Source organism: Seriola aureovittata, chromosome 13 (genome assembly GCF_021018895.1).
Source record: "Seriola aureovittata isolate HTS-2021-v1 ecotype China chromosome 13, ASM2101889v1, whole genome shotgun sequence".
Lineage (NCBI taxonomy): Eukaryota > Metazoa > Chordata > Actinopteri > Carangiformes > Carangidae > Seriola > Seriola aureovittata.
Genome location: NC_079376.1, coordinates 3138848 through 3154784, shown reverse-complemented (window position 1 = coordinate 3154784; position 15937 = coordinate 3138848). Strand labels below are relative to the sequence as shown.

The following is a 15937-nucleotide window of genomic DNA, read 5'->3' as shown; positions in this document are numbered from 1 at the left end:
TGTGTGAGAGAGAGAGAGAGACTGTGTGTTGCTTACAGATGTATGTTCTGATGATAATCGGTGCATACAGTGCCGCGGCATATCTGGGCACAGGAGTGAGTGTGAACGCACGTGCACGCCGGCATGTGTCCGTATGTATTGTGCATTTGAATGGCGCCGATGGGCGGGTGGAGCGGCGGGTTGGTTGGTTGGGAAGGTGGGTGCCTGAGCACGTGTCGGGGTGCGATGCAGGGGTCAGATTCAGCGAAGAGTTGGACATTCAAAGAAAAGGACAGAAGGGTTTAGTCACCACTTTAGTCACCTCTGTTTCTCTGCCTCTCACACACACACACACACACACACACCATCACATTTGCATTGTGGAAAGCACCGGTCTGAATCTACGATGATCACTTTTATTGGATTAGAGATTGTATGAAGTTGCATTAGTAGCCGCACGTTCCAAAGAAGTTCTAATCCGGTTAATTTGCACAGGCCGGTTTCACCTGCGTCAATGTCACAATACATTTTACAGCTTTACAGCATCTACGGTTCATGATGTGGCACGTGTTCACGGAGAAGGCAAATGTAAAACTAACAACACATCTGCAGTGACTGATTCAAGCTGCAGCATTATGAAGATAATATGGAGCCGTGTCTTTGGCCACCTGCTGTGTTTCAGTTTTTTTTCTATAAACTGCTGAGAAAAAAAAATTATCTGGCTCTTAAAGGGGAACTCCACTAATTTAACAAAGTCTTGGGGTTGTACTATAGATACTGTAAACTACAAGTTTGATTCTGGAAAAAAAAAGGCTATAACCACTACTAGCATAACACCCAAATCTCCAACCGAACTGACAGTGCTCAAGTTTGCATTGTGGGTAAATTGGCTGCCAGGTTTTGACAAGGAAAACGAAGATGATATCTCTGCTGCACAGCTGTTTGAATTTATTTCTAAAAGCACGTGGTATTAATACACAACAAGAGATAAAGGAGAAACAATTGAAATATAAAATTAAAATGAGGCAAACAGAGAAATGCAGAAGCAGAAACACTGGCAGTGTCTTAAATGTACTTTAATCAAAGCAGAGTCTGGTGTATTATCTTCCATGTTCAGCACAGGTGCTTAGAACTGGGCCTTTCATGTATTCCTTCAGGCTGTTTCCGTCCAGAGGGAGCTGAGAGCATCAAGGTTTTCTCACCTTTACAGTCGACTCAACACTGTACTCGTCGTCTCCAACGCTTTTTCTTCTATGTACATACACGACGTAAAGACTGTGGAAAAGAAAGACTGCAGAAAGAGGAGAAGCAGCCACAAAAGAAACGAGGCAAAATAAGGGGAACTTTGTTTTGGGCGATCGCCGCAACAAGCAGATACAGGATTACATAACACTGTCATATGTTGGTGTTGATACCTATGTGGCGGGGTGGGGGGGTGGTGGTGGCGGGGGGTGGGGGGGTGGCGAGGGACAGCCACCTCCGCCGGTGGTGGATCCTGAGCCAAGTGACTGCGAAACCGTGGAGTAAGAATGCCATCTGGAACAGCTGTCAGCAAAGGAATCTCGCTCTGGCTTATTAAGGAGAGCAGAGGAGCTGGTGGGGGTGGGATGGGGGGGGGGGGCGGGGGACGGGGATGGGGGGGGGTTGTCTCCATCTCAAAGAGAGGTGAGACACATGGAGGGAAGATGTGAAGTATTGATGGCAGAGAATGAAAAGGAAATCACTGCAGGCGGAAGAGGAATGATGTTAAATCAGCTTCCAGGCACTAGTGAATTTCTTATAGTGAGAAAAATATAGATTTCAGTTTTTTGTCTCCTCTTGGTTTATCCCCAAATTCAGCAACAGCTGGTCGTATGTAATGGTGAGATGGAGATGGCTTACCAGAGTTACGGAGGTGGTTTAAAATTTTTTGCTAAGAGATTTTTTAAAAACCTGTAAAACTAGAAAAGACTTTACACCAGTTTATATCAGTATATTAGTTTCACTAAATCCAGATCCAAAGTTTTCCTACTGGAATAAAGTCTGTACAGCAGTTACACACTAATGTACATTTTGTTTTTATGCTTAGTGTTTTCAGACAGTGTGAGCTTCTTGTAGTTATTTGCAATAGCAAAATCTATGTAATAGCCTTTTCCACCCACAGCTTTAAGCTATATCCCATGGTCCAATGCAGTTCCACACTTAGGTAATGTGATGGCAACCAAGATGTCAAGAAGAAGCTTTGCAAATTTTGAATCGCAAATAAAGTGCTGCACATTAAAATTACAACATATGTTTAAAATAATGTAGAGAATGATACGTGGCGAGGTAAAAGTGCAGTGGACGAGATCAATCAAAGGAATTGGGGGGGGGGGGGATTTGGACTTGAAAGTGGCTGAAGTTTTGGGGTGTATCATGAGGTGATCTTTGGTGCAGCATTGGAGGCAAATACGCTTTTACTGTGTTTGGTTGTGACTGGAGGCACAAGAAACTGTTTCCCTGAGATCTAAGGGACCCACTGGATTTATATTATTCAAACATATCAGAAACATATTTTGGCCTTTGGCTGTTGTGCAATTTATAAACCTGGTAGTAGCACTTTAAAAAACTATTTCGTAACCGTGTTGGAGCTGGCGTGATGTGCTCAGTCGTCTTAGCTCTCGTCATTGTAGCAGCTGCAGCCGCCGAAAACGTGTTGCAGTTGTCTTTTTTAGGAAGATCAAGAACAGGAGAGCATTGCACCCTGCTGGAGATGAAGGCACGAATGAGTTTCTCTAAATCTCATGTGGACACGAGACCTCTGATTGTAACTATTTTTAGATGACAAGAAAACTGATTTAGTCATTACTGCGGCGGTGCTGTGTCGATGCGGCGGCCGGAGCTCCAATCGGAGTCCGTTAAAACTGAAAGATGTTCTAACTTGGACTTTAGTTTTTATGGAAAAGTTGCAGAGTGCAGTACGACTGCTGTGATCAAAGGTTTGACTCCCACTTACAGATCACAAGAAAAGCCGGGGTTCGATAGGATCTCTAGCATACAGCCTTTGTGAAAGTGTTCTAATAAAGGTGTGTTGTATAAAGCAGACCTACCTGACGGTTCCTGGCGTGAAATAATTAAAGAACCCACACGGGTCTCCAAAGGACTCCATAGCCAAGAACTCCCAGCACTCAGCTGATGGCCCCTTTTAACAGCTGGTGAATGCGGCTTAGTAACAGTATAATCTGGACAGCTGGCCTCTAAAAATACATTTAATAACGGATGGGTTACGCATTGTAATTTTGACAATTAATTGTCCATTCTTAAAAACACCAATGTTAAAAAATGCCCTGTGGTGATAATACCACAAAAGCTACAGTAGGCTATTTACAGTATATGCCTCATACAAACACCAGTAATTCTGCATTGTTTTAAATTAGTTATGGTATGTTTTCCGTAAAAGATCATAACATTACCTGCCCAAAGGTGGTGGTTCAATTTTACCAATTACCTGTACTGGTGCCAGTTGCCCACATTGTTGATAACACGTGGTATCTGCGTTACCAATATATTTCAGCAGTAGCCAGGTCAAACAAGATCGTACTTTACTCATTCAAATAATCCAATAAAAAATTATAATAGGATTTTTATCTGAATTTGGCTCTCAGTGTTATACTGGCATTTTGGAACAGTTTGCTTTAAAATGAACAAAATGAAAGAGCCTTATCTGTAAATGTTTGACCATATAAAGTAAAGGCAACAGCTTTATTAAATAATTTTGAAGTGGAGAGGAAAATCTGCTTTTTAAGTCGTGTTTTTTATTTGTTTTTCTAGAGTAGTTAAGCCAGTTGATCAGGGTTAAGACCCTGACAAGGGGATGCAAGACAAACTGGTCATGAGATGATTAACAAAAGAAAAGTAATTTATTGTTACACTGAACTATCTTTATTTATTTTCCTCTAATTTTTTTGTACATAAAAATATATGCTTAACTATTTATTTATTTTATTATATGGTTTATAGTGACTTAATGAAAAACATAAAAACTAGTGTATGTAAGTAGATATTTTGAGTGAAGTTGTATTTCTCTTAGTACACTTATGTAAACGCCAACTTTACCTACTGCACCCAACAATTTAAAAACATAACTGATTTTAGTTAGTTAGTTAGTTAGTTAGTAAATTTGAGTAGTTTTCTAGTTAGTCCATTTATTACCAGACCTGTCAGTCCGAGTGATGGCTGTATTTTGAGTTTAAAGGGTGTTAGAGTTTAAATCACGGACTGCACCTTTATCTGAATGTGACTGCTGCGGTACAGAAACACGGCAGCTCAGCCCAAATTACCCAGTAGTAGTAGTTGTTGGTGGTGACGGCGGCAGGTGTCACTTTAATGGCCGGTCATCAGAGATGCACCTAGGGGCAGTTTTTTCTGTTGTTGTCTCGGCTCCCTTGTCTTTCCGGCGCCGCTGGTTTCTGGAGACATCAACGGGTCTCGTGCCCGCAGCGAGCGGTGGGCGGGGTCGCTGGTTCAAGGCACTCGGAGGGCGCGTGCTGTCATTAACACCTGGTGATGACCGTTGATTCCTTGACCGTTACTTTTTTCTTTTTTTTTTTTTTCTTTTAAATCTAGCGACCGGACAAAAACACATTTTTTTTCTTCTTCTTCTTTTCTTTTCACAAAAACAAAGATAAGCCACTGAGAGAAGATATTTCGACGCTTTCTGGAGCCCGGGAACATTATGAAAACTGTAAAAGACGAAGGAGATACGGAGGTATCAGTAAATCGATTTACTAGAGGTAAGATGCATTTTAGTTTTTCACTTTCTTGTCAACGGGGGTTTTCACGCGTGTAAACTGGTGATATTTTTTGCTATGGTTTAGTGGTGACAACTGTTTTATATTAAAAAATGATTTAATATTGTAAACTACTGGACTGGACGCTTGTCAATCATAACAGTTCAGTTAACTAGCTGTTTGACAGGTGGTGCAGTGCTAGTTAACTGCGTGGTGTGTGTGTGTGTGTGTGTGACACACAGGTAAAGATAGAGAGAGAGAGATAATTAAATAGGACACACAGACTGCACCAGATGAGGGTCAATTTACTTTAGAGGAAAAAATTAGTGAAGAAACGAAACTTCATCCTTGAAAAACGGCCTCGATTATGATGTTTGTTTTGCTCAGCCGTTTGTTCGGTGGATATTTTTCAGATATATTTTAGCTGAAGTGCTGTAGGAAACATGCACACAAAAAAATTAGGAATTTAGAGAGTTAAAAAAAAAAAAATCTCAGACATTTAAGAAGAATGACAAGAAAATAAAATGATCATATTTTTTTTTATCTCAGACTGGGAAAAATGTGGTTAAAGAAGGCATACTGCAGTTTGCACTTGACTTCATCCTTGCATAGCATGGAGTGGATTGCTTTGACATTACAGCTGCAATTATTAGTCGATTAATCAATTTGTCAAGAAACAGAAAAAACTGTTTTGATAATCAATCAATCAAAATTTCAAACTTTCCTTAGTTTCAAGTTGTCATTTGTGACATTTTGCTGCTTTGCTTTGTCTGATGTAATATTTTTTGCACTGTTGGTCTGACAGCACTTGCAATATGAAGACATCACCTGAGGCTTCAGGAACTTGTGATGAGACTTTTCTGACATTTATAGACCACACAATCAATTCATTTAATCAAGAAAACAATCAGCAAAATAATGAATAATGTGATCTATTGTTAGCTTCAGCCCTGAACTGACATCCTCACAGGTTTTCACCCAAGACATGTTGTGACATGTCAGGAGATATGTGAGGAATAAAGCAGAACTCATTATACACGAGAAGAGGAATTGTTGATCACATAAGCAGAGTAAACAGTGTCATCGGTGCCAAAACACATGTAAACAAGCAGCATTATATCAAACAAACAATGAAATGTGGCGTCCCCGTAAATGTCTTCTCCTGGGTCTGCAGCCTCACTTTTACATTTCAGCCATTTACATCTTAATATATACATGAAATCATAAAATAAGCGTCACCTGCTTGATCATCAATATTTCATGCAAGTGCAATGGCCAGAGCCATAGAAAAGGTAGACAGAGTATGTCTGTATGACAGATCACACACAAAAAAACTATGTTTAATCTATAAAATTATAAGATACAATACATTAATGTAATTATGTGTAAAACAATATTTTGACCAATACTGTGCTTCACACAATAACTTATGATTTAGCACTGATTCTGCTTAAATAATGTACTATAATGTAAAATAGATGTATCCTACTGTAGTGTCAAGGATAGTTGATTAACCAATCAGAAGCTCATGAACATAAAATTGATCTTTAACGATTCTGTTTCCCATTAAGCATTTAACATTTAACTTATTTATCAAGCAAACAAGCTAAACATTTGGTGCTTTTCTGTGTTATATCTGTGTAAATTAAATATCTTTGGGATTTGGACTTCATTCAAGCAAAACAAGAAATTTGAAGATGTTACCTCAAGTCCTGGGAAAGTACATTTAATTTTTGATCAGTTAATAAAAAGTAATCCATAGTTAATGGATAATGAAAATAACTATTAGCTGTGCCTGTGGTACAAACGTACAAAATATAAAATATGACAGAAATCATATAAAATGTTATTTGATCTATGGTACATAATAAAAAGAGACAGACAGGTATTTTTTTCCTTCATGCTGAAGGCTTGCAATAAGTTGAATTTTTTCATCTTCTTTTAGTACTCATTTCCTACATCATAAAATTAAGGTGCTTGTAATTGGAACACTTCGCGGAAAGACACACTATTAGCCTTTTGAACCTCCCTTTGCCTTATCTTGTATTTTTAATTGGCCGGTGTAGAACAGAAGCTTTAGTCCTCCTCGCAAAGTTCAGAGCCTTGTTTAAAAAAAAATTCTGTATTCCTGTGACCTTGAATTTCCTCAAACAAGCACTTTTTTTTTTCTCCACAGCATCCTGTGTGTATTGTGTAACTGTCTGTCTTACCCAGGATTACCACTTTTTTATATGCCATTTGGCTGGCACTTTCATCCTGAGCTCCTCGTGGACTTGAGAGTGCATACATGTTGTTTTGTTTCCAGTGGGAGTCGAGCCTCTATCTCTGACGCTGTTAACGCCATGCTCTACATGTTGACATGCTCAGGAGAATACATCCATGACCCTGTTAATACTGTACAGCTCACATTAAGAAAAAGTAGTGTTGGGTTTAAACCATATGGGGTTCTCAATGGTTGGTTCCATTTTAAATCGAATTCACTGATACTTTATATTCATACAGTATCTTAACAATAATTACCATATACTATATAACTTTTACAACCAGTGTTTATTACTTTCCTTTTGCACCTGGTACGGAAATTTGACTTGTATGCAGATGTTCTGGCTTCTTGATATGTGAAATAAGCTCTGCAGCTGCATTTAGATCATGTACAACAGACAATTCATTGCAACACCTCGGTGACAGAAGGGATGTAATGATACATGTCGTCATTTTCGAGGCCACCTATCAAGACCCTTTTCCCACTAGACCATTCTCACAGCAGACATTTTTGTCCTAGCAGGAAAAGCAAGCGTAATTAATAACATTTAAAACAACTGCATTCCATTTAGGTGAGCTAGTTCCCTGGTCCTGGTATTGTGCATGCTGGACATGTGATGGAACTGAGCCATTGTAAACAAAATTTGTTTCACCTGTGCTTTTCCTGTTATGACAAGTCAAAATGTTGAGCTACGTCTTTGCAGGGTTTGAAAAACAAACATGCAAGTACCTCCGAGAAAGATCCGGCAGTGGGACGGTTGTTGTCTGTGTGCTAAACCATGCTAGCTGCGTTAGCTCCTGGACGGCCTTGTAATAAATCAAACAGGCTTTACTATTATTTTTTATAAGGACAACAAGTCAGGGTTCATAAAATGTTGCATCTACCTTGAAAAAAACTATTTATTCATCCAATAATCACAATAGGACATTAGCAAACGCAAGGTCTTGAATATATTCAGAATTCTCCTTACTGATGTAAATCACAAATATTATGTAAGGTTGGTGAGGGTGCAACTCCTCTGCTTCTCTGTCTGTCTTAAATAACGGTGTCAGCGGTGTGTTCATGGACGCATGGGAATTTGGTTCACAGTGTTAATTGTTTGTTAAGTGTCTTTAATTAACCGCTGTCTCGCAGGACAGCAGTGGACTCAAGTCACTACTGGTGAAGCCATTAATCAATCAGCTCAGACACGGTGACTGTGCACAGTCAGTTAGCTTCCACCTCCCTCAGTCACTTTTCAGAAGGACTTTATTTGCCAAGTTAAATAGATGTATCGGTGTGTCTGGGTTAAATATGTATATGTATACTGTATGTTATGTTTACACATACTGTACAGTGTGAAGAGAGGGACTACAGGTTGTGTTAATTGCATCTGTGAGAAATACTAAACAGATTATTTCATTTATATTTAATTAATTAATTATCTCTCAGCTTATTGAATGATCACTTTGGCCCATTTATCGTAGCAATGTTGCAGAAATGCAGTTGAAAATCAGTTTTAAATGATATGTAAGGAGAAGAAGTGAGCATTTTACTGGAGACGACTATCTATGGTTTTATATAGGAGGATTAACTAGAGGAGCGTGACTCAACCATACAGTCTGTGTGTGACTGGAGAACCCTAACACTGAGCTAAAGGAGGCTCACAGCTGCACAGAGCTGCAGAGCTTAGACTTCTTTCTTCTTTTTTTTTTTGACATTACTGTGAGTCATTTGAACATGTGTTGATATGCAGCTTTAATAACAGACAAATCTAAGTTTGACACATTTATCTGTGTACTGAATTGCAATTTACAGGATATATTAATAAATGCAGTGGATGTTAAGTAAAATAATTGCATGGGATTATTTGGGGATATCATAGAAATCTACAGTGTTGTTCTTTTCGAGCCGTTTATCGTTAGAAATCTGAGCAATTCTAATTCACGTGTCTAATGCAGTGTAAGTATTTGTCTTGGTTGACGTGCTGCAGTGACTTAATGTCAGGCTGACACAGTGCTCAGTTTGTACTGGGGACACACTACATACTGGCAAACATGGAACAGCAGGAGCCCACACACAGGGAAAACATACAGCTGACAGCAGACACTGAAATGAACTGAGTAGTAGCCGACACCTTCAGTCACCTTAAATGTGAATGTCAAAGACTTAATAAAAGATCATTCATCAGGCTATTGTAACTGGAGCAGTTAACTTTAAAGTCAGGATGACACAGGGATATAAAATCTATGCCAAGTGACTGTGTCGACTTAAAATATTTTTGTGCAAGTCCTTGTATTAAAATAAGATTTACTTTCCATACGCCTTCTCCCTTTTTGTATCTGTCGAACATTTAAAGATCCCAGTGGTATTAGACTTTCCTTTTATGATTTGTTGCTTAAGGAAAGAGCAATGTAAGATTAGCCTACATCCACTGACTAAACATTCCTGGAAGAGTTAGCAAGTGAAATCTGAACATATTGAAAGGCTGACTCAGTTTTCTTTATGTCCCAGGAGGCATTGATTTAGTTATTTGCAGGTGAAATATGATAGTATTACATATAAAGATAATAATTACTATATTTCAGAATGTACAGTAGTAAGATCTGCTTCATATTGAGATATAGTAGTTGTGTGATTCTTTTGAAATAATTATTGTATTTTTTGTTTGTTTTTATTTGACGGTCAGTGTAGAGGTAGAGAGGAAACATGGGGAGAGAGCGGTATGACATGTAGCGACGGTCCCTTGGTTGGCAGTTGGACTGCGGCCATTGCATTTATGGGGTATGCACCACAACCATTAGGCCACCGGGACATCCCAGATTCAGCCCGGTTTTAAAGTGGACATGTTTACTTAATGGCTGCAGGAATAATCTGGGAGGATGTTGCAGTAAATGGATTTAAATGAGTACATTTCTGACATTTGGTGAAGCTTAATATAAGACTATATCATTAGCCTTTACAGCTCACGCATACAGTGCTCTGCCACTGTTCAAACACGTACTGTTCGTAAAATGAATGCATGAATAATCGTGATGTTAGTATTGGTTTACGATACTGGCACACGGATAAATCATTTGGACCCGTAGTCCGTGTGTGTGTGTGTGTATTTGTGTGCGGTTTCATGACAGACGCACTTTGTTATTCTCCTTGGCAAGCTGAACTTGGCCAGCATCTGAAAATGGACAATGTAAGGCAGGAGCCAGTCAGGAGGAGAGGAAATCCCACCCTGTGTTTGTCCACTAACTGTGTCTTTGCTGTCTTCCTGCTTGGAGCACAATACAACAAGGTGCCCTTTGCAGTTTATTGCAGCGTTTTAATGCACTTTGTAGGTGCACAGAATGTTAAAGCTTGCTGCAGAGTGACATTTTTTTTTTTTTTTTCCCCAGATGCCGTTCTGTAAAGCAAAGAGATGGGCTTCTTTTCAAAATGAGGCAGCTTAATCTATTTTGATAATAGTGACATGCACTCTTGCAAAAATATTAATAGCACAAAGTAAGAGCTCGCAGTCCTCGCTGATTAAATGAAACACTTCTGCGGACAGGATCCTGAATGATGAACATCAGGAAATTATCATTTTCTCCAAAAGAGATGGGTAGCGATTTCAAAATTAAATCTTTACACACACATCAGATAAAGTGAGTAGCACATGCAGTATTATTAGATTTACCATGACTATTAATCTACAATCATTGTGACATTTTGTTAAGGATAGAGTGAAATAGCCCGGACCCCATCTACCCCCACCCTCACCCACACACACTTAATGTCCACGGTGTCTATCATATAATTTTGTTCAAAATTAATACAGATCTGACTCAATTAGTGCAGTTATTCTGCCAAAAGAACAGGCTTCAGCACTACTGATCTTTTCTTCGTGACAGTTTAAATTAAGTTTGAGTTTACACATGTAATTTCCAAGCATTTCACCGCCCTGAAGTGTTTTGTTGAGGTCCCTTTTGTGTGTGTGAGTGATTTACAGTGGTGCGGAGGAGGCAGGATGATCCATGTTGCTGATTTGACCGTTTCACTCACTCACTTGAAAGTTAAAAGTGTCTGTGTCAGCATTGCTTCCCCATAAGGGCTTTTGGAAACATAAAGACAACAAACATTTCCTGTGCAGTGGTGTGTGTGTGTGTGTGTGTGTCTCTGTGTGTGTGTGTGTGTGTGTGTGTGTGTGTGTGTGTGTGTGTGTGTGTGTGTGTGTGTGTGTGTGTGTGTGTGTGTGTGTGTATGTATGTGTGTGTGTAGAGACTATCACAGGCAAAACATGTAGGGGAAACTGGGGATCAAAGGGCACGGCAGCTATCTTCAATTGAATGCCGCTTCTACTTCTCTGCACATTTGTGTATCTGACCAATTCAAGATCAGACAAGCCTCGCTGAGATAACTGTGTTGTGTTTCTTTAAGCCATGCAGCACACTTACTCGCTTTTCTTCTGCCAGTGTGAAATAGATGTAGACCTAAATCTTCTGCTCATTTTCAAACAATCTTTGTACCCTAGAAGAAAAAGTACAGTAGAAATGATGTGATGAAGCCACAGCAGTGTACCTGTTTTGAGCCTCTGTAGTTTCCAGTAGAGGGCAGTGTGTATGTGTCTCACTTGAGGACGTAATTTGTCCTGTTGAATGTGCTCATGATGCTATTCAAGAGCTCCTGCTTAGAAATCCTCAGTCGCTGCGATGTCTTCGTTTGCATTGCTAATTTGTGCATGATACACATCCTCATACCATAATTATTTTTATGTAAAAGCAGAAGCCATTTATAAATTTGTATGTAGTCATCAGTGCACATACAGTAGTTGCTGTGCATTTTTTCTGCACAGGACTGAGAATTATTGATCACATCTGCACACCTAAAGGCTGTATATCAGTCAATGGCCTAAATATTTTACTTAACAAAATCCGGAGAATCATTACATTTGCATCAAAGAGACATTCATCCTGTAATCTCACTTTTTATTTGTCATTTATAACCTTTTTTTTCTCTGCTGCTGAGTTTGTTTTCCCCTCAGAGATTAATAAAGTTCACCCTTACCACAGTTTTATTTGGACATTATAAGGAGTATTTATGGAGGTAGTAGGAGCCGAGAGGTTTGGGAAGTTTATTTATGACCAGAGGGTTGCTGGTTCAAATCTGAAAGCCTCTGGGAACAGCAAGGCAAGGAAAGTCAATAGTGTCCTTGAGCAAGAAGGTTGTTGCATGGAGGTGCTGGAGAAAAAAAAGTGTGTGCTCAGCCAACCTTGCTGATTTAGATGAGGGTTGAAGCTTCCTTCACTACGCTTGTTGCACCGGTATTCTCATTTTGCAATTCAGGCCGCTATGTCCTGCAGGTTTCCAGGTGAGCTTACTTTAAGTGAGCAGGTGGGATTTACTGTGTTGTGGTACACGGCTGTTATTGGACACGTGTGAGGATTGATTCTGTCGAACCGCAGTCCGCCCCGACATCCATTATTCCACTGCCAAACAAGTCGACCAATACAGAGATGTAATTTGTGATGAGATGCAGCCACTGTCCTACATTAGTGTTAGCCTACAGCAGGTAGTTGCAGGGCCAGTTATACTTCTGTGTACTGACTGAAACTGAAACGTTGCTTGTAGCATGGAGTTACATAATAATAGTTAAAATTCTCCTGTCTGTTTGTGTTTTAGATGATTTATGTTAAGGTATACTGATGCAGCTGAGATGAACATACTTTTATACTATGTCCTGTTTATCAGCTAGTGTGTACTGCATACTGGATACCCAGTGATGATTTAGTCAAATGATTATCAGCAGATCAATCAAGCTGCAGGGTTCTCAAATATGTTAAAAATCATCTATCGAGGTGTTTGTATTTTTATATCGCAATATCAATGTTTACTGTGACATGATACATTCTGAGGAAAAATCAAGAAATTGTTACTGGATAGAAATAATTAGATATGAATGTATGTTTTTGGCTAGCCCTGCCATGATGTGTTTGTAACACATGTATAAATACGAGTAAATCACACAGAGTTCAGCTTTGTTTGTAAAGCAGGTTTGCCATGAGAAGCTATGATCTAATCACGAGTCAGCGAGCGTAGTTCTAAGCTGCTCCTAGCTTATCATTAATCACATTTATTTGTTGTTCTTTGGGGACGACAGATCAAACCAGACAGATCATCATCGCTGCGCTGAGGCAACCTAAATACCCAAAAATATAAAACACAAAATGCTGCAAATCATCTTCTGCCCACAGTGTGTCACACTACTGATCAGGTCACAGTATTTCCCTTAAAAGGTTGGAACATCCTCTAAGTTGATAATTCATGAAGTTTTCAAACAAATTAAAAAAAAAAAAAGCTATTCACCCGTACAATGACTCAGGTTTCAGAAATACTGAAAGTCCAACTTCCTCTCATTCCCAGATGGTTTAGAAAGACGCTGATGATCAAACTTTTAAATTGAGCTAATTCAATTTTTGGCCAGTTCACTAACAAGACAAGGATGGAGCCTAAATTCTTACTGGGAGGATCTATGGCACTGCACTGGGAGTGTTTTAGGTATTTATTAGTGTGAGTCTGCAGCAGAGTTTGATTGTCCTCCTCTCCCTCTAACTCTGCAGGATCGCTTTCACTGCTGTTCCAATCTATGGTCCCCGTCTGCAGTGTCTTTGTCAAAAAAAGAGTCTGTCCAATACCGTAAAAGAGTTGCAGCCAGTTTAAGGGCTAGAATCATATTGTGAAGGTACAGAATGATCACACCGCCTGATTGTTTTATATAACCCTCCTTCATGTGCTTTCTTGGAGAATAAAAAAAATCCATATGGTTCCAAGCTCGCCTTGAATGATATTTACTACTCATATGTCAGCGAAGCAGTTTATCTCTTCCATTTTCTTGCTAACGAATGTCACTATTCATGTTATCGTGACATGAGCATGAACCTGTTTTTGGACGGCAACATTTAGACTGTACCACAATGCATCTGTACTCACACACACACAGCTCTCAGGTGCAGACTAAACTGCCAGTGTGAAGGTGTCCTCAGGTAAAGGTATCCACCGTTCCTGCACACAGCATGTTGAATTGCATGTGTCATTACATACGTACATTATTAGAGCACTGATGTGTGTGTTCACCTGTGTCAACTCGGTTATATTTCCCTGAGCCGTTTTCTTTTGCCTGAGAGAACATAATCAAGTTGTTCTTCTCCAAATTAAATCTGTAGCTAGTTTGTGACCTGAAATATGCCCTCATCCCCTTGGCAATACTTACAGCTCAGTACTGAACACTGCTACACACACACACACACACACACACACACACACACACACACACACACACACACACACACACACACACTGCTACACACACACACACACACACACACACACACACACACACACACACACACACACACACATACCCATACAGAGGGAATTGCGGGAAGCTATATTCTGATAGCTCCTGCAGTGATGTGTGCGGGCAGCAGAGTAACAAGAACCAGCTGCTCCCCTCATTCTCCTTCTTTTCCTCCTTCTCCTCCTCCTCCTCCTCCTCTTCATCATCTTCCTCCCCCTCTACCCTTAATTTCTCTTCGCTCCTTTATTCCCGAGTGTTATTATGATCATCACTGTGCCTCTCTCTCTCTTCCTGTGCCAGAGTACAGCATAAACAACAACAACAAAGACGATGCTGAAGGAAAAAAAAAAAAAGAGACAGACCTCCCCTAATGCGTTCAAACACACACACACACACACACACACACACACGCACAGAAAATCTGACAGCCACACAAGCTTACAGACACACACAAACAGTGAGACAAAATAGACGCCCACACATAGGCAGTAAGACAAGATAGACACCTACATATGCAGACACCAAGGTGTAGTTATAGCACAAGCACACACACACACACACACACACACAAAAACACAGCTGCTAATGAAGGTTGTTCCCAGTCAAAAGGAGGGAGCAGGATTCCCTCACTGATTGATGACTCATTGAGGCAATAGCTGTGGCTGTTTGTGCATCATTACTTGCTACGCTGTATTACCATTATTACTACACTATTGCAGACGCAGCTACCTTAGGGGCCCCGTGGCTTCTCCACACAGGGTCGGCAGGCTTTAAAATCACCAAGTGAAAAATCTTAACACTGGTACAGAGGCATGTTGGCATCCTAATGAGTTATACGCCACATCCTGACATCTGGCACAAGGACAAAAGGACACCACATACACTGCAGCAGCACAGTCCTGTACAATACTAGACTACAAATCAGTTAAATCACATCATTTCCGCAGGCCTGTACTCATCAGGGCTCTATGCTGCGTATTAGAATAAACTACCACAGGGATTTTATTGGTAAAAAGGACCATGCACTTAAAAATGTGAACTTACAGAGTCAGGACTTCTTTTGACACATACTGTAAAGTAAAATTTATGTGCACAAATTAACAGAGAGGTAAACAACTCAACTCATTGTAGCATGTTATGTTATTAAGATAAGTCAAAGATAACAGTTAGTTAGCTGGCAAATGAAAGTATCCATGCCTATCTGTCCAAAATCAAAACAAAACTGGATTAAACTCAAGCAGCTCTAAAAGAAGTTAAACTGTCCATGGCCTAACAACTTCCACTGTTTATTTTAGCACAGTTTCTGCACTGGATTGTTGGATTATATAACTAACTGTTAGCAGCCAAAGCTTGTCAGTACTGCTGCAACAATAGCTAATTTAGCCGCACAAACTTTTAACTTTTACTGTTACACAAACAACATTAAATCAAGAGCACATATTAGTCATTTGAATGCGAAAATTTACTGAATTGGGAATATGAATTATTAATTTGTGCTTAGTTAAAACAACAATGTAAAACTGCTGCTGCTGGACTCCTCAAAATTAAGTGCAAAATGACTTAATAGCAGAGTTTCAAACATTTAATCATTTGATCGAGTAGTGCTGTAGACGTGAGGATTTGCTGCTTTTTTTGTCTTAC

The 15937-nt window shown here is 39.7% G+C and overlaps 1 protein-coding gene across 3 annotated transcripts in view; it reads left to right on the top strand.

Annotated features, from left to right (window-relative positions):
• The first annotated feature begins 4319 nt into the window (after positions 1-4319).
• Positions 4320-15937, top strand: part of slc4a11 (solute carrier family 4 member 11) — a 93421-nt gene continuing 81803 nt past the window's right edge. Inside the window, exon 1 of one of the 3 annotated variants that reach the window (XM_056393327.1) lies at positions 4320-4730. In XM_056393327.1, the coding sequence (XP_056249302.1) occupies positions 4673-4730 (58 nt within the window). In that variant the 5' untranslated portion in view covers positions 4320-4672. The remainder of the gene's footprint in view (positions 4731-15937) is intronic. The other 2 variants (XM_056393329.1, XM_056393331.1) reach the window with 2 other exon arrangements.